At 40.9% G+C, this 19,126-nt stretch overlaps 1 protein-coding gene across 3 annotated transcripts; it reads right to left on the bottom strand.

Annotated features, from left to right (window-relative positions):
* Positions 1-1,156: 1,156 nt before the first annotated feature.
* Positions 1,157-14,318, bottom strand: LOC114437438 (ELKS/Rab6-interacting/CAST family member 1-like). Of its 3 annotated transcripts, none has more exons than XM_028408127.1 (21): positions 14,239-14,318; positions 12,245-12,997; positions 11,943-12,131; positions 9,367-9,658; positions 9,108-9,235; positions 8,922-8,996; positions 8,695-8,850; positions 8,370-8,537; positions 8,071-8,238; positions 7,818-7,955; positions 7,558-7,698; positions 7,220-7,360; positions 6,947-7,140; positions 6,474-6,485; positions 5,959-6,094; positions 5,743-5,874; positions 4,830-4,990; positions 4,475-4,622; positions 3,799-3,894; positions 2,898-3,083; positions 1,157-2,808 (listed from the first exon to the last, which is right to left on the bottom strand). In XM_028408127.1, the coding sequence occupies exons 2-21, from the start codon at positions 12,785-12,787 to the stop codon at positions 2,671-2,673; spliced, it is 3,342 nt and encodes a 1,113-aa protein (XP_028263928.1). In that variant the 5' UTR covers positions 12,788-12,997; positions 14,239-14,318; the 3' UTR covers positions 1,157-2,670. The 3 variants fall into 3 exon arrangements, with proteins under 3 accessions (XP_028263928.1, XP_028263927.1, XP_028263929.1); XM_028408126.1 differs by having other exon boundaries at positions 14,128-14,301; XM_028408128.1 differs by lacking the exon at positions 6,474-6,485 and having other exon boundaries at positions 14,128-14,301.
* Between the last annotated feature and the right edge of the window lie 4,808 nt (positions 14,319-19,126).

Raw genomic sequence — 19,126 nt, 5'->3', positions numbered from 1 at the left:
AAACTTGTCAGTTTGGCACACATTTGTATTTACTTGACAAGTAAATAAACCACATAAATAGCAAGTTTCTCCTTTTAAATTAGTAGCTGTACTACTCCAAAACTTTAAATTACTTAAAGTGTGAATTCCTATGATTTCATGTGAAAAGCATCCATTTGGAAAGAATGCAGCTAATACTACTTGCAGATACAGAAAGCTGTTTCTTGATTGTTTGAAAGTCGTTGAACAAGAAAACAAGGCTTATAATTTATTTATTTACATACATACAAAATCCAAATAAGTCACAAACAAGTCTTGTTTTGCTTTCTTTTTTTACACAGTTTGATTCTTAACACGAACAGACAGAAGGCAGTACATTTCTTATACAAATGCAAAAAATAAAACTACCATCGAGTTGACAGGAGCCCCTCAATCAGCTCTGTGTTCCACAATGAAGAGTCAAGAAAAAGAGATGACCAGATGTTAAGGCAAGGGCAAGGACACACAGGCCACAAAATAAATGAAAAATTATTTTCTCTGGGAAAAAGTAACATCCACTTGTATGACAGACAAAGAAGACAAAAACAAGCATCCAAACAAGTTTAGTCCTCAGTATGATGCACTTCCAAATTTATCTGTGAATGTGTGACATGGTAAGTTTGTTAGAAAACTTTTATCTATTTTTATACATACACACTATTGCAGTTTTACACTGTTCTGTTGTGCAACATTGTGTTCCTCTTTTATTACCAGCAGGAGGGCCAGCATGGTTGGAAGCTTATTTTTATCCATCCAGCTCAATCTGCCTTTGACAACAACAAATACCATAGACAACACTGGGATCTCAGGATAATAACATTTACATCACCGTTTGGTGAAAATATATATCAAAAAATAAGGATTAGAAATAAATGCAAGAAAGGTACTCTCCCATCACACAGCCACGGTTTGAAAACATTTGTAGTTCACACATTACTTTTGACACAAGTTTTTTTCTATTTTGACACTTCTTTCCTCAGTTTGTACTGAGGACACTAACTTGACGGTCATTTTGTTCAGAGCAGCTTGCTCTTTAAGATTCTGTGCAAACATTCAATGCATATCGATACAGTAAACATTTTATATATTCATATGTATTTTATTTATATATATATCTCTATAGAACATGACTCTCCGCAAATTATGGCAGTACTGTCACACGTACATTTTGTCCTGAAGACAAAATTAGACACAAAAGACAACTGCACGGCTTTTAACTTGTCAGATTTTTTTTTTTTTAAACGCACAACATCTTCCACTTAATTACCTTTATTCAGTCACTGTACGTGTTAAATATGTTATTTACAAACTGATCTAAAAAGTCAAAATCTTTCATTTTCTGTAAATGTAGATGCACTTAGTAATTAAAAACCTCAGCCCTGAAGAGTTCAAACAAATACAACATAGGGATCACTGGTAAGTGATCTGAGAGAAAAAAAAAGGGTGTTACTTGTATTCTTCAGTGATTCAGTTAATAAACTAAAGATCAGCTGGGCTTTAAGTAACTATAGAAACTTTGGATGAGACTGAATGATCAGATTCAAAGTTCTAACATCATGCCTTAGCACCAGTATTACAGAGGAACAAATATCCCTGCATTAGGTCCAGTACTGATCTCTGTGCATGCTCCAAGGCCACAAGAACGTTCTCAAAAGAAACATTGCATACCTCATAAACAAGTGGACATTGTGTGCAAAACCATCTAAAAATGAATACATCACCAATAATAAAAGCTTTTTTTTTCTTTTTTTTTTTTTTAAATCTCTCTCTCATCCATTGAGAACATGGTAACTGAAATCTGATCTTTGTTCTGTGTCAAAGGTCAGGCTTTGATCCCCCTCTAATGCCAGTGACCCAGTCACAGAGGACACAGTAACGTACCTGAACCTAATCCTAGCTGCGTGGACAGATCCACAGCTCAGAGCTAGGACAGGAAACATTTGGAGAACATGCTGCATTCATTTGGTTAATAGGTGGCTTTTTAAAAAAATGGTACAATACAAAACAAGCTTCTGTGTAACTCCAGGATGTATGCACTGAATGCAGCCCTCCCCTCTGCCCCTCTCTAGATGTAGCAGCTCCCCAGTACTCAAGACAATCAGAAGTGCTTTCCTGTCTCATGTGAGGAATAAATGTATCCCTTTAACTTTAAAGACTTGTGAGAGTACTCTACAAGATACATGGATGTGGTAACTGACTGATCTGGAAATCCCTGCTCTGAATGAAGCTGTCCAGAGAGAGAAGGAGGCTGGCAGTATATTCCACACTGTATGAAGGTTTGCTTCTTTTGTTTCTTTCTTTTTGGTTTTCACAAATGCTAAAGGGTAAACTTTTCACTAAGCTTCAGTACACTGTTGTCTGTCTAACTTATTTGGCCTGTTTTTCTTTTTGCTGTAACTCCATCATCCAACTGACTTTGTAGACATCACTTATTTGATTTTAGCATCTTTACTCCTACAGCAAGATGTGAGACAGGAAATTACTCAGAGGTCTTGAAAGACTTGCAGGGTAGACGAGAGGGACAAAGTAGAAGAGCCCGACAGAATGAGACACGACCCAGCTTTCTCTCTTCCTCCCCTCCTCCCCAGAGACTTTGTGTGGAGGCAAGAGCATCTGGGCAGAGCTGGGTTGTGTCAGAGGTAAGAAGAGTTGTCAGCATGACTCCTCCAGGGCATTGACAACCTGCTCCAGGATATCAGGGCAGTAGTCCGCTATCTGCTGGAGGACAGAATTGGCATACTCCTGAAGCTCTCCACTCTCTTTCTCACACACCTCCAACTCCTGTTCCAGCTGGAGGCAAGAAAACAGGAATCAGTTTTTGTTTCACTGTAAATGTGTGAATCTCAGATGCTGCATTGTAAACAAATGTTCCCCATTACCTGTTCAACACTCATCTTATGGAGCTCCTCATCCCAGTCTTCAGGGTCAGTGTGGTGGTAGTGAGAAGGTGGTGTCAGCTGGCTGAGGATGCTGGGGTCCCGGTCGTGGCACAGGTCTGTCAAGTGGGCGATGTAGAGTTTGAGCTTACTGCGGTTTTGGGACAGGGCTAGAAGAGGGGGTATCATCTGCACAACAGGGAGAGAGCAGAGATAAGACTTTCAAGGGAAAAGTTATATAGTCCAGTTTCAACAAATTTAAAGAAACAAGCACCAGACATCACTGGCAATAAAGCAAAAGTTATCTAAAGCATCATCATTTGCATGCATGCTTATATAAATCCATCACCATTTCACAGTAAATGCACATTCACGGGTAAATAAGAATGTATAATCACTGACCAACATAATAACCAAGCAGTGACATGCAAAGATGCTTTCATTTGAGGTCAAGAGACATTTGGGTTTACACATGCAGAACACATACCACTGAAAACATGATATCCAGAACCACAATAACCATTAAGAGATGAATGATATGACAATGAAAGGACCATAAATGGATAGAAGACCAGTAAACATGCCAATGGTGTAACAAAGGTGAGAGAGGTCTGGCTTTTCATACAAGCTCACCCTTCTAAACAAAATGGCTGAGAGAGAGAGGGAGGGCAAATGTTGGCTACGCCCAAATACCCTCCTCATCATCCTGTTAGCCACAAGGTAAGGCAATCGCAGCATTAGGAAGAAACATTGAGTTAGTGCACAAGCAAAAAATGTAGAGAACAACTTCCATGTCAATGTTTTAGCCCATATCAACATTTGTTTCTACACAGATGTGACTTTGGTGACCATTAAAGATGATTAAAGATGCTTATCAAAGATAATTGGTGGTTTAATAAAATACCTGATCTGGAGAGGGTTTGTGATTAGTCTGATCAGGTGCAGTCTTCAGATGGTCATCCTCATAGTTGTCTGCCATCAGCTTCATCCTGTTCTGAGTCTGTACATTAAGAGAAAAAAGAAAAACCCAAGTGAAAAAGAGGAAGACAGTTGTAGATGTCCCTACGGCCTTTAAAGCTTCAGACATTTGTCTGAAAAACAAACATTAATAGTTATTTACAACATTAATGATTGTTGCTGTAAAGCCATACAGACAACTAGTGTCTATTCTTTCAACACTGACAAGATGGAATCTTTGGGAACATGTGCAAACTGTGAGCAGATTTTAGAAAAGCTGGACAGTGAGAAACCACATTGCATTTTTTTGTCTACATCTGTTCCAAACCACATATGGAAGTGGGAAGTGACCCCAGTCAGGATGTTTTTCCCTACGAATGCCTTCCAGTCTGGAGGCTCTGGCTCAGAACACGGTACAGACAGAAAGTCCACAATGATGGAACCAATAAGCACAATACATGTGTTATGTAGGACAATAAAATAAATAACAGACAAATTCAACTAATTTGCCTGCAGTCTTAAAAACACCCCTGTGCTTTTGTGAATGCTCTAAAATGTATGACGAAAAAGGAAAATGTGTAATCATTGTGAGACCGTAGTGTCTCAGGACAAAGGTTCCATACCTGCTGCTTGAGCTGTTGCACCAGTCTGTCCTTCTCCCGCTTAAGCAAAGCCACCTCATCCTGGGTCTTCTTCTTCTTAGAGGAGGACAGCTCCAGTAGTGCGATGTTAGCATCCTTCTCACTAATAGCAGCTAACAGTGCCTCCTGCCTGGGAGGTGGAGATGAGACAACATGGCATTTACCCACAGAAATAAATAGCTCAATTATTATTTATTATTCATAGCACAACATCAGGCCTGCAAGCTGGGGAAGGCCAGAATTGGATGACATTTTCCAAGATTAAGGTGGGGGATCAATAATCCAGAATCTACGCCTACAAACTGTGTGTGTGTGTGTGTGTGTGTGTGTGTCTTACTTCATCTCCAGCACCTCCTCCAAGTGTTTCCTGCGCTCAGCTCGCAAGGTTGTGAGATGAGCTTCTTTCTCACACAGAGACTGCTGAGTCGAGGACAGCTTGGCCCTCATGGATTCCAGCTCCTGCTTCACCTTTTCCATTGCCCCCAGCAGCTCCTCCATCTGGGAAAACACACATAAAACAATTTAGCAATAAACATACTAATTTCCTTAAAACCATCAGTGAGAGCACAAGGCTTTCTTTTTCCAAGAAAAAAACATGTAGACTTGTGGTGTTTAATGCTCTAATAGGTGGAAAGGACAGCAGAAAATTCATAAGTGGCTGAAGATAGCACAGGTGGTTAAACTTAGCACTACATTTCATTTACCCATTATTCATTTTCATTTGCCTTTGTTTTTAATTATAATTTACTGAAGAAGAGAATGAGTAAATAATTCATTCTTACAGGATCAATTTTTATGCCAATTTTTGGTCATGACAAATAGCAGGTAAACAAAATTACATTACATTGGTTGGAAATAACAGCAACACTTTGCTTTTGTTGTGTCCACCCTCTGTAAGCATTGTAGCTCACTGATGGAGGTCACACATAGAGGGCTCATACCTTAGACCACTTTAAGTGGGCGAGGTTGGACTCATGCATTGGTTTGAGTGAGTGCTTCTGAGAGGCGGTGAGTAGCAGAGAAAAAAACAAGAGAACACGACAAGCAAAGATAAAGCAACTGAGAAAGAAGGGGGCCAGACGAAGAGGGAGGTGAAGAGAGGATGAGCAACACCGCAATGGCAGCAAAAATGTGACAGAAATAATCGGCTTGTTTCATATGTGTTAGATGGGTTTAGTTATGGATGCACAGTCGTTTCGGTCTTGTTGCTGGATTAATATTGCTTCATCATGCATAGTGTGGGTGTATACCTGTTTCTCCTGGAGTGTCCGGGCAGCCTCCTCCTGTGCAAGCACCATCTCTCGCTCAGCTGTGATTTGAACGCTCTCTCTCAGGGCCTCCTCCAACTCCTCTATGCGCTCTGTCTTCTGCCGTAGATTGTCCTTTATAAAACCAAATTTGTTTTGTTAGACAATGAGCTGGCAAGGCAGTTGCAGCGGCCAAAACTATCCACACACCGGCCTCACCTTCACCTGCTGGGATGTCTCAGACAAGTTGTCCTCCCTTTTCCTAGCCTCCTCCATGAGTCGAGCATTTCTGCTCTTCTCCACCTGCTCCTTGTGCTTCAGTGATGCCACCTTCTTAGACTGGTCCTTCATTTGCCTAAAAAGATGCACAACACCATACATTAGCTTCTAATTCTAACTAGCTTAAATAATGTACTTTTTTTCCAAATGATTGTTGCATACCAATTAGAAAAAGTGACAGAAAGACATTTTCAAATCAAACGTGGACACAAAGGCACACAGACATGATCTAACGATAAGCTACCCTATATAAACTGAAATACAACCAGTCTTGCTTTGGAAAGATTTTAGACAGTCCTCCTGAGTTGATGTCTGATTTGATTCAGAGTGAAGGACGTTAAATAAAAAGTGGAAACAACAGAAAAAGTGGAATACAGGCCGAAGAGAAGAAGGATAAGAGGACAAAGAGCAAAAGGAGGGCATGCTCAGGAAAAGGGAAAAGTGTAAATACTAACCTCGAGGCCAAACTGGTAGATGAGAAATTTCCAGTAAAAACAAGAAAGCAGTAAAGACAAAAACAGACTTAGACTAAGAAACCATACATGAAGAACAAGAGGCTGTGGGCTGAGCTCTAGGATAATACATCTTTCCTGACCTTGGATTACTGTAACTGTGCATATCACCATTAAAACAGATCTGCTAACCAAATTCATCACATCAGCTTCTAAGATGCAAAATGGCAGATGGCCAAATTAGGCTAAAATCCACTGTTTCATGTGATGAGTGCAACTGTCTCCAGAGAGACATGATGTCATCGATAGATAATTGTGAGGAACAAAGGTCACAAGCAGAGACAATAAGAAGAAAGAACCTACAGTCTGATACCACCAGAAGAATTGTACAAAACTCCTTCAAAATGAATATAGTATTTGATATTTACAGATCTAACAGGCACATATAAAAAGACATTAAACATGTTTAAACCCACCTCTCCAGCTCACTGATCTTTTTGTCCTTATCATTCTTCTCATTCTCCATTTCCCGAAGTATCTCCAGAAGGCGGTCTACCTCAGCCTGTGCTTTCCCAGAATCTTCTTTGTGGCGGGACACTTCCTGCTCAAGGTTCTTAATGCGTTCAGCCATCTCAGTGTTGGCTTGAGCTTCCAGTGCTGCATTTTGAGCCTGACAGAGGACAGAAGACTCTTGTTAGAAATGACTTTAGGTTCAGTGGAAAAGGAAAAAAGAAAATGTAGTGCCTCACTCTCTTAAGTTGATTCTCCAATTTGAGGCACTCCTCTCTCTTTTGCTCCAAAGCAATTTCCAGAGTCTTTAGTTTGGAGTCTTTCTTCAGCCCTGAGGAAGCCAAGGATGATGCATGCTCCTTCAGGTCCAGCAGAGAGGTCTGCAATAGATAGGTATAAGCGAACCTCTTAAACTAACAGAGCATGAGACAGAAAAGACATTAAATACCTAATATAAGTATTCATGACTCACTGCAGACTGACGGAAAAAAGTGATGTTCATTTCTGTCAGCAATGTCTCTTTTTATTAATAGAATCACTGTAAACAAGAGTTTGTGTGTCTGCATCTGTTTCTCACCTCTCTGTCTGACAGGTCTCCCTGCAGTAAGCTCAATCTCTCCCTGAACTCCTTCAATTCCTTCTTGGTGCACTCGAGCTCCTCTGTCTTCTCCCGGTCATCTCTATCTCGCTGCTCCTTTAGTCGCTCAATGATACGTTCCTGAGGAAGGGGGAGAAGAAAGGTGATTTCATTCATATAATATTCATATTCATATAATATGAAACAGGTACTAACTCTAGTTCTGCAAAGGTACAAGTCATTTGCACAGAGAATTTTACCTTTTCTGCAAGAGACTCCTCGAGTGTTGTGAGAGCAGTGTCAGTATTGGAAGTATCTGCCTGCAAGGACTTCACTCTCTCCTTCAGGCTACTCATCTGCTTCTCTTTGTCTCTCAGCTGCTCCTGCAAGTTCTCAATCTGTAGCACAAACAAGTATCCATCAGTGACAAGGACATCAACCACAAAACAAACACTGTGACATGATGGATGCATCTTTTAAAAATGAACTCTGGAAGATATACATCAACATCACCTTTTTTTGCAACACATTAACTTTGCGCTCCTTAACCTCCAGCATGTCTTTGAGGTCATGGATTTCCCCATTGAGGGTTCCCTTCTCTTCTGACATTTCCTGTATCTGCTTGCTCTTCTTATTCAGAGTTGCCTCCTTCTCTTCCAAGCGCAGACGCAAGGCATCCACCTAGCAAAGAAAGAATACACAACTTAAAAGAGAAACAAATCACAATCTTGGCATCCTCGTCACAACGTTACAAAGAAGATTGACATGAGAAGCTAGGCATTCCTAATTTGTAGGCAGTTATGTTATGCTACCTCTGTTTGTAAGATGGCAGCGCGCTGCTCTTTGGCAGTGAGGGATTCCTTGAGAACTTCAATGTGTTGCTTGCTGTCTGAGAACTGGTTAGTTAGCGTCTCCAGTTTAGTCTGCAAACCAAGCAGCTCGGTGTCCTTCCTAGAGAGGTCCTGCTTCACCTGCTCCATCTGAAAAAGAATGAAAAAGACAGACAATCAGACAAGAAAGTGACATTTCAGAGAAAAACAGTTTCTTACATGTTTAAGATTGACTATGTTGATGCATACTATGTAACAGGAGACATGAATTTACAGTCAAACTAAATTCATCTCATATTGTCCCGACCTTGTTCTTCATGAACTTTGTGTGACTGCGGTACACCTCCATCTGCTTCATCTCCTCCTGACGTTCCTCACAGCTCAGAAGTCCATTCGATTTTAGCATCAGCAGCTCTTCTTCCATGTCCCTCAGGCTCCGCTCCATTGAGTTGATTTTTGCATCCTGGGTTTGATATGGAAGGGTTAAACCTCATACTGTATGGTGACCAAATACACACCTATTGAAATCCTCACCTTCATGTCGATGACAGTTTGTAAAGCCTTCGTTTTGGTGGACTCTGGGGTTCCCTCGTATCGACGGTGTAGCTCCTGTTGATATCAGATATGTCAGTTTCATATCAAACAAAAGATTGTGTAAAAATATCAAGACCCCTCAAGAGGCTGTGAAGTGTATGTCACAACACAAGAACTGGACATTACCTCTCTTAATGCTGTAATCTCTCTGTCTCTCTGGTCCAGTAAACTCTCAAGGTGATGCCTGTGCATCTCTGCATCAGCCAGTCTTCTGGTTCTCTCCTGATCCTCCTCTGATGCTTTGGCGGACGGCCCTAAGACAGCAAATATAACAGTTAGGAAGACAAAAAATGGTTCAAGGAAGTGCAAACAATCACAGCTTAACTTTTAATTCACCACTGTAACTTCAAACTATATGAAACGTACTGTCTTTTATTAATCCTACCTTTGCTCTGAAGCATCTCCAGAAGTTTTTTGATGGACTCATCCCTGGCACCCAGGGTTTGCTTCTGTGTATCAATCCTCAGTTCCATCTCTTCCAGGGTCTTCCTAAGAAGAAAGAGCTCTTTTGCTTGCCTCTCATGTTCGGCGTGTAGCCGGCGATAGTTCTCCTCTGTAGGTTCAGATGTCAGGGCCAAGTCCCTGCCTTGGCTGGCAGGATCTTGCTGGAACAACTGATTCAGGTCCCTCTGGATCCTAAGTTCATCCTGGAGAGCCTGAACAGTCATCTGGAGATGCTAGGGACAAGGACACACATGTATATGTTGATATTTATCTGCTCCCCAGCCTTTTATAACCAAGGTAGATGAGGTGAAAAACATATTGATTATTTGAATGATATATGGGCTGCAACCACCCTAATTTATTGGAATGGATCCTGGGAGACTATTATGTTACAGCCTGTTTAACATCAGCCTCTAATCATGACTGAAAAGTTAGCAATGCCCTGAGTGATGCAACCCCCAACAGTAAGGCTTTGTGGACAGTGTTGCATTTCATGCCTAAAGAAATACAAGTGGTGAAACACAATCAGCCCAGTGTAGTATTGCAGTTTGTGGCATCTGACGCCAAAGACACTTGGCAGAGTTGCTGTGAGACAGTAACACATGGCTGTGTTACACTCTGGTTTGGACCAGCTGTGAGCATTTTCAGACAACAGAACAAAGAGAGAAGTCAGCATCTGCCTCCTCCTCCTCTTTTGTCATTCCCTCCTTCTCTCTCCACCAGCACATGCACCATTCTCTCATCCTCACACACTATTCATCCACCTTGCCAGTTCCAAGCCCATCCTCACCATCTAATACTCTCACCTCTTCTCTCACTAACCGTCCTTTTCTATCACCCTCTCCAACCCGTGACTAAGGCTGACTCACTACTGTGACTGCACCGACACACACGGACAGATGCATGCACAGACAAGCACAGTAACACACATACACCCTCTCCCCATTTCAGTCCCCATAATCTCACTTTGTCTGCCTGAGGAGAGACAACAGACAGGCGTCTGAGACAGCACAAAGCATACGAGATGGTGCGCTAGTTAAACGGATATAAATGCCAAGTCACATTTTATAATAATGTTGGGAACAATGAATCTAACCATGGCTATTGCAAGCAAATGTCAAAGATACACAGTCTTGTTAGCAATTAAAATCTCATGCCTGCTACATTAGCATCCCTAGAACATAACAGCATCCCAAGAAAAGCTTAATATTCTGTTTTACTAAATCTCAGGTTTTCTGGCGTTTTAATAGGAAAAGCATCATAATGGCCATTTCATATTAATTATATGTGACATGGCAATATGATACAAGGTAACAACATTTACAATCACAGAGGATGAATGCCCTTGAAATTATACATGTAAATACAGCATACAATTGTAAAAAAATGCATTTAGTTGAATCTCTTCAATGAAGGGATGCTGTTTAAGTGTAAGTAGGCAATGTCTTCGAGTATGTGTGTCCATGCTTTCCGTTGCATGTGTGCCAGCGTGGGAGGTGGTAGCAGACATATGAAAGCAGACATCTTTAAATTACAGCACCCACTGATTAGCCCTGCACTAGTCAGGCATTACTGGGAATTAGTCCAGAGTGAGATTCTGTGACTCAGCGGGAGTAAAACAGGAAATTATACAGGTCTGCCCATCCATTAAGCATCAAAGGAAAACAAAGACAATTGCTCCTCATTAATAAAATCTAATTTGTTCTACAATGTGGAGGGTTGAAAAAGATCTTCTGTATTCATATAAATATGATTAATAAATGCACACTTGTTGACAATATGTGTGCACGTGTGCAAGCTATGGAACAAGGAATTGGCCCAAAACATTGTGCCACTGTATTTACTTACTGAGGGAGGCAGAGCAATAATACAGAAAACTGGCAGTAAAGCAGTAATGGCTGGGTATCTGCACTTGACAATGTAAAATAAAAACCTAAAATGACAAGTCACATTTCAGACAGGTGTGAGTTGTAAGGACTTACTACTTTTAATTCACATTTAGTTTCTCATTACCAGTTTAAAAGAAAGCTGGAGTAAGGGTGGAAATTGATATAATCTTGTAAATAAAAATGTAGTCTTGTTACCACAGAGTGTGTTCGATGCACAAAACTATTCACGAACGGTCCCTTTATTACTGCGATCTCATCTTCTTTTATTTCCCTCAAATACTAAATATGACCTTGTGCTTTTCACCACATTCTCATCCTTTGCACCCCACCCAGTACTTTTGAAATCATATAAATGCTGTTGCAGCCATTAGACTCCCTTTCATCTCCTAAGTATGGGCATATACTATAGCTGCATATAAGAGGATTAACTAGATGTTCAACAACCGCTTCTATCCCATGCAATGGGAGAAAAATAGGAGAGTAACACACTTGTACGAAAGCTGACACAGGGTGAAATACATTTACAACTCAATACATGTTGTTTGGCAATTTGATGACAATTTAAATGGAGTCAGAGATCACAAACCAGCAATAACATCCTCTCCAAATGATGTAAAGGAATACTCACCTGTGCTTCATCTTGAATAACACGGTATTGTTCCTTCCAGACGGTGATCTTAGAGACCTCATCTTTCCTAAGAGCTCGCTCCTTTTTCAATTCTGGGCTCCAGAATGTCTTGATAGAGTTCATGGAGGAACTGAGCTTGCTCTCTTTGACCTCCACTTCTCGCCGCAACATCTCATTCTCACGCAGGACCTAAAGAAGCAGATAAATGGCTCAAAATTAATTTATGTGTAGTCACTCCAGCTTAAATTTCACATTTTTTGACTAGGAAAATAAGCAAACTGGAAGAAATATTAGCACAATACCTCTTTAAGTTGGGCCTGCAGGTCAAGTATGGTGTTGTCTCTGGCCTGCCGTAGGGAATGGGGCACAGTGGAGGCCATGTGGTGATCTCCAAAAGCCAGGGCATCACCTGCCATCATGCCTGCTGGCAGAACAGCATTGGCAGGTACAGAGGTGGAGATGTTGGGGGTGCTAGCAGCTACAACTCCACTGCTACTTCTGGACCCATAAGTAACCCTCTGTCTCCCCATTGTCGTCACAGTCCCGCCACTTTTGGGAAGGTGGTCACCTGACATGGCAACTTCATTGTCACTTAGGTACATTGGTCCGGAGGTTGCGTATGCAGCATTGAGAGACTGGATGTTCTCCATGGAAAGCGTCTTGCCTCCTGCTCCTCCAGGACCTCCCCCGCTGCCTCCAGTGCTGTTGGTGCGACGGTGTCCCATCCGAGGAGAACGAGGAAGGCGAGGAGAACGGCCAGATCCGTGATTACTTGTACCACCTCCATCTCTTCCTCCACTATGGTTGGCATCCCCTCTGCCAACGGAGCGGGCACTACCATACATCTTGTGCTAAATAGAAGGATAGAAGCTAACAGCAAAACTGAAGTATGCGGCAGATTGTGTGGTAGTGATTTTTTGTGTAGAGGATCGTGCTTCAGAAGTAGACAGTGGGCACAATGTACATGATTAAACGCCGGCGTCTCTGGTTTAAAGGACTTAGGATGATTTCTTCTCCCAACAGTATTATCCAGTTTTACAAGCAATGACACCGATCTGCAAAGAAAGGACAAAATCCCTATACAGTTATCATTGATAGCAAAATGTGCAAAACAAAAGCTAACTGAGTCAACAGTGAGGACTATGAGTAGGTATACTGTCTTAACTGGGCTCCTTCCTCTAGTACAGTTATGTAACTGTATAAAGACACGTCTGAGAACAAAACTCTTCTCATGGGGAGTAAAGCCCCTGCTGATTGACCAAACCATGTGATTCGGGACATTGCTATGATAAGAGTTTCTGTTTGATCAACAAAATGTTAAGCTAAGTGCTGTCATAACAACTGTTGGTCAATCACAGCAATTGGATTTGAAGCCCGCTATCTAACAGTTAAAGGGTTAAATAGGTTGGATCTAAATATTTTCTTTCTGATAGTAATGCCACTGCCTTGACTTGTTTAATGTGTTTAGTCTTTCACTGAATTTCCACCACAGCCATTTAACTTCAGTCTGCGTGGCCTTGCTAGCAGCTAATGTCACACCGGCTAACTTCAGCCTAGCATTTCTTTTTTTCAACTAAACCTGAATTTTTATGGCAGCCGTTTAAGACGTGTGTAAGCTGGTTGCAGTATTTATCCCGCTAAGTAAATGTTGGACCTTTGAATCGTTCTTCTTAATGCTGATGGTGTAGATTAAAACTCGCAAAGGAGGGAAAGGGAGACTGTCCATGGTGGACATTGTAGAGGAAGAAAAAAAACCTCCCAGCCTGAAAAAATGTTGTATAAATACAAGTACCACATCTTCGAGTAGTAAACTAGATATTAGACATGATGAGTTAGATGACTGAAGTGTCAAAATGTGACACGTTTCATCAAATATAAAGCATTTTGCACATTCCTAACGGCTCCGTACAGCGGCTGCTTTGGAGACACCCATATCAAACCATATCCATTTTACTCCTCCTTCCCTGCTGGACGGGTTTTCATTTTTTAATCTACGTTTTTTTCATTCACATTCACAGTAAATATCAAAGAAAGAGGTCAAATACCAAACTCACACCCGCCTAACGTTAGCTCGCCGTGACATATGGAGGCTAGTCCATCCAATTTATGTGGTCAAGCAAAATCTCCTCTCCTTTTTTCTCGCTAACACAATAGCCAGTGGCATAAACCTCTCCAAACAAACTACCTTTCTCGTTGTCTGGTGTCGTTCAAATCGGTGCCAGTACGGAATCCTCTGTCAAACGGTTATCTGCCGCTAAAACGGTCATTTTACGTTAATTACTCGATGAATGTCTACCTGATTTTTCCATCTTTTGCCAGCAGTACCAGCGGCTCAGGAGAGCCAGGGCGCCTCAGTGACGTCAAGCCTCCTGTGCGCGTTCACGACACCCTTCCTCGCCACGATTGAATTTTAAACGCGCGGTCACGACCCTCTGGTTGGGGCACAGCAGCATGATACAGACCTATGAAAATCCTGCCTTGAATACAAAGCTTAAATCATTATAATACGAATAGTAAAAGTTGTAATTCAAAGATTCAAACTGTGGTTTATTACAATCAATGTCATTAAGCGAAATTGGGGGTTCAACACCATTTAATTTAGAATCTCTTTTCCTGATATTACCAGCAAATATTAGTAAGATGTTGTGATATATGATGAGTACGACGGCGTATTAGGGCCAATGTAAGAAAAAAAATACTGACCCGGAAGAGGAGGGGGGGGGGGGCAATATTCTGAGATTTAAAGTCGTAAATTTACGAGAAAAAAAGTCGTAGATTTACGAGAAAAAAGTCGTAGATTTACGAGAAAAAAAAGTCGTAGATTTACGAGAAAAAAACTCGTAGATTTACGAGAAAAAAACTCGCAAATTTACGAAAAAAACTCGTAGATTTACGAGAAAAAAACTCGCAAATTTACGGGAAGACCTCAGATATTCTCTGACATTAGGCTATAAAGTCGCAAATCTGGAGACACGCTGCTTGCTGTCACGGTCGCCGTGGAAAAGCTCATCAAGTTGTGACAATGCTGTGAAGAAGATAGCACCGTTGATAACCTTTCCTGCTTCAACCTCCCGACCATAGTCAGGGAGCGCAGAGGACGAGCTACGGTGCTCGTGGTTAACCCCCACCGTCACAAACAGCTGGAGGACCAGAGCACTTTCCTGTCCCTGCAGGGCGGCAGCTGTGTTCTCATATTCTTTACGCTGTACATATACTTCTTGTTAATAAATCGCTCCTCTCTCAAGCTAACAAGTCATCTTCTCTTCCACTCCTACACAAACACACTGTCCTGTATCCTGCACACTCACACACAGGTGAGCACACACGTACTCACTGCCTTCCTATTATAAGGCATATAGGCCTACAACTCTCATAACACCGTGATAAAAACTAAAAACTTTAAACAGTTGCTTTTTATCCAGTTTACACATATGTAAACTGTACACATAAACCATGTGCATGTATGCATGTATGGAAACGCGACATAATTCCATGACCAGGAAAAACGGATGCAAATTTCTGAGTTTTTTTCTCGTAAATCTACGACTTTTTTTCTCGTAAATTTACGAGTTTTTTTCTCGTAAATCTACGACTTTTTTTCTCGTAAATTTACGACTTTTTTTCTCGTAAATTTACGACTTTAAATCTCAGAATATTGCCCCCCCTCCTCTTCCGGGTCAGTATTTTTTTTTTCTTACATTGGCCCTAATACGCCGTCGTAGATGAGAGACTACAGTCAACACTATATTTTTTCACTTTTGTACGAAACAATAAAAAAGGCAAATACATGTGGCATGTTAAGTCAACAAGCACCAGCAGGGGGCACTGCTCACCTATAGGAGAATGTCTAATTGGAACAAAAAACTAGAAAAGCATTTCCTGAAGAAAATGCAAGTTTGATTGCCGCAGCTGAAGCATTGCTTTGAACGCTGATGTGAACGATTGCTCTGAATTGCTGGAGAATCTGCAATCTGAACTTAATTTGCTGAAACACAGTTAAGAATTTAGAAAGATGAAGCTCTTATCTGGAAAAGTAGAAAATGTTTTAATATTATGAAGATATGAAAGAGAAACAGCTGAAGACAAGAACAGTATGAAGTCACAACCTTAAAGAATAGCCTGTGAATATACCATATGAAAGGTCTGAGGGTGGAATAATACCATAAGACTATAAGAAGCTCAGGCTGTGTGATTTGAATGTGGAAAAGTAGTATACAGCTGAAGGATGATCAATATGACAGATATAATGCTTAAAGTCTGATAAAGACTACAAATATGGCCGCTTTGTATGCTTCTAGTGTGTCAGCATGTCACCATGGTAACAGCCCTGCCTGCCTGCCTGCATCCATGGCAACCGGAATGTTTATCAGCTGCCCCTAACTGCAGCTCTCTTTCCCCCTCCTAATGCATTTCCTATGTAAAACCACCCTCCGAACAACGTCTCATATTCTCCAAACCGAAGACTTTAGACGAAAAATAAGAACACCGTCAGAATCCCAAGAAGTTGCTCTACAACTGGTACGATTTTTATGTCTGGGATGTCGAAGATGTGGAGATGGCGGCGAGTTAGAAAATATGGCAGCTCTGCTTCTCTGTTTTTGGTTTTACATTATGTCTTAATGGAGGAATGACCGGCACTCTCCCCGAACAGCTCGATCTACAGGCAAAACTGTTTGGTGTTGAGTTTTAAGACCGACACCAACAGAACCCAGACCATTTTTCCTTCGAACTGGTGGCCAAATTATCCCTGTCAGATAAAAGGTGCAGACGTGACAGCAGGATAGAAACGCAGAAACTGGTTTAATTTTTTTCCCTCCCGCACTCTGAGCGATGACTCACCCACTCTAGCTCCCAACATTCCACGCAATACACACTAATGTTAAACTCAGAAGAGACCTCAAAAACCACTTCATCTTGAATCCCCTATCATTTGAAGACGGAGCTGAACTTCCAAATTCTGAATACAACTTTTGAAGACCAAGACGTTGGAAGTATTTTAAGCCTCGAATGGTTTCTCTAACTTAATATTTGTAGGAGCAGTAGCATTTTGCAAAATGCATGGTTTGAAGGGCTCTCCCATTGACTCCAATGTTAATTTGAGGGTGGAAAATGTTAAATATTTTTAATATTATAATATTTGTAATTATTATTGAAGGTTTCCGGGAATGTCCTGAATGAGCTGAATCTTTTGATGTTTGAATGGTTTGAATCGGCCCATGCATTCTGAAGATATGCTGAGCCAAAAAACGTACGGAAGAATAATAATAATAACTAGAAAAGCATTTCCTGAAGAAAATGCAAGTTTGATTGCCGCAGCTGAAGCTTTGCTTTGAACGCTGATGTGAACGATTGCTCTGAATTGCTGGAGAATCTGCAATCTGAACTTAATTTGCTGAAACACAGTTAAGAATTTAGAAAGATGAAGCTCTTATCTGGAAAAGTAGAAAATGTTTTAATATTATGAAGATATGAAAGAGAAACAGCTGAAGACAAGAACAGTATGAAGTCACGACCTTAAAGAATAGCCTGTGAATATACCATATGAAAGGTCTGAGGGTGGAATAATACCATAAGACTATAAGAAGCTCAGGCTGTGTGATTTGAATGTGGAAAAGTAGTATACAGCTGAAGGATGATCAATATGACAGATATAATGCTTAAAGTCTGATAAAGACTACAAATATGGCCGCTTTGTATGCTTCTAGTGTGTCAGCATGTCACCATGGTAACAGCCCTGCCTGCCTGCCTGCCTGCCTGCATCCATGGCAACCGGAATGTTTATCAGCTGCCCCTAACTGCAGCTCTCTTTCCCCCTCCTAATGCATTTCCTATGTAAAACCACCCTCCGAACAACGTCTCATATTCTCCAAACCGAAGACTTTAGACGAAAAATAAGAACACCGTCAGAATCCCAAGAAGTTGCTCTACAACTGGTACGATTTTTATGTCTGGGATGTCGAAGATGTGGAGATGGCGGCGAGTTAGAAAATATGGCAGCTCTGCTTCTCTGTTTTTGGTTTTACATTATGTCTTAATGGAGGAATGACCGGCACTCTCCCCGAACAGCTCGATCTACAGGCAAAACTGTTTGGTGTTGAGTTTTAAGACCGACACCAACAGAACCCAGACCATTTTTCCTTCGAACTGGTGGCCAAATTATCCCTGTCAGACAAAAGGTGCAGACGTGACAGCAGGATAGAAACGCAGAAACTGGTTTAATTTTTTTCCCTCCCGCACTCTGAGCGATGACTCACCCACTCTAGCTCCCAACATTCCACGCAATACACACTAATGTTAAACTCAGAAGAGACCTCAAAAACCACTTCATCTTTAATCCCCTATCATTTGAAGACGGAGCTGAACTTCCAAATTCTGAATACAACTTTTGAAGACCAAGACGTTGGAAGTATTTTAAGCCTCGAATGGTTTCTCTAACTTAATATTTGTAGGAGCAGTAGCATTTTGCAAAATGCATGGTTTGAAGGGCTCTCCCATTGACTCCAATGTTAATTTGAGGGTGGAAAATGTTTAATATTTTTAATATTATAATATTTGTAATTATTATTGAAGGTTTCCGGGAATGTCCTGCATGAGCTGAATCTTTTGATGTTTGAATGGTTTGAATCGGCCCATGCATTCTGAAGATATGCTGAGCCAAAAAACGTACGGAAGAATAATAATAATAATAATAAAGACGTAGAAGAACAAGAGTTTGATTGCCATGGCAATCAAACTAATAACTGCCAATTGTTCTGTTAACACAAAAAATTCAGTCGTATACATTCATCAGAATATAGGACGTTGACTATGCATAATAATGATCAGTCTGTGCTACCATTTTAATTAGACCCGCTATGTGGTTTGACATATAAATGAACACATCGATTGAGTAAATGAAACAAATTGAACAAAACTGGTTAAAACAACATTGTTACAACATTCTAACAGCTGAGAGAGGGGTTACTGCTTGTAAGTCAAAGGTAACGTTTTAAATTGTATGTTCTGTTTATCAGAGAGCTGTTGCTATTTTTATTCCCATTTTAGTGCTGGTAATTTTCCTTTGGCTTTGGGCAAAACCTCTTTGGGGGGCGCCAAAAATTCTCCCAGCAAAAATCCCACGAACGACGAACAATATATACATAAACAACTTTTTTAAAAAAAGGAAGCAAAAGAGTTTTACACAT

This window comes from Parambassis ranga, chromosome 6 (assembly GCF_900634625.1).
Source record: "Parambassis ranga chromosome 6, fParRan2.1, whole genome shotgun sequence".
NCBI lineage: Eukaryota > Metazoa > Chordata > Actinopteri > Ambassidae > Parambassis > Parambassis ranga.
The sequence above is the reverse complement of the archived record's forward strand: the minus strand, read 5'-3'. Positions and strand labels throughout refer to the sequence as shown.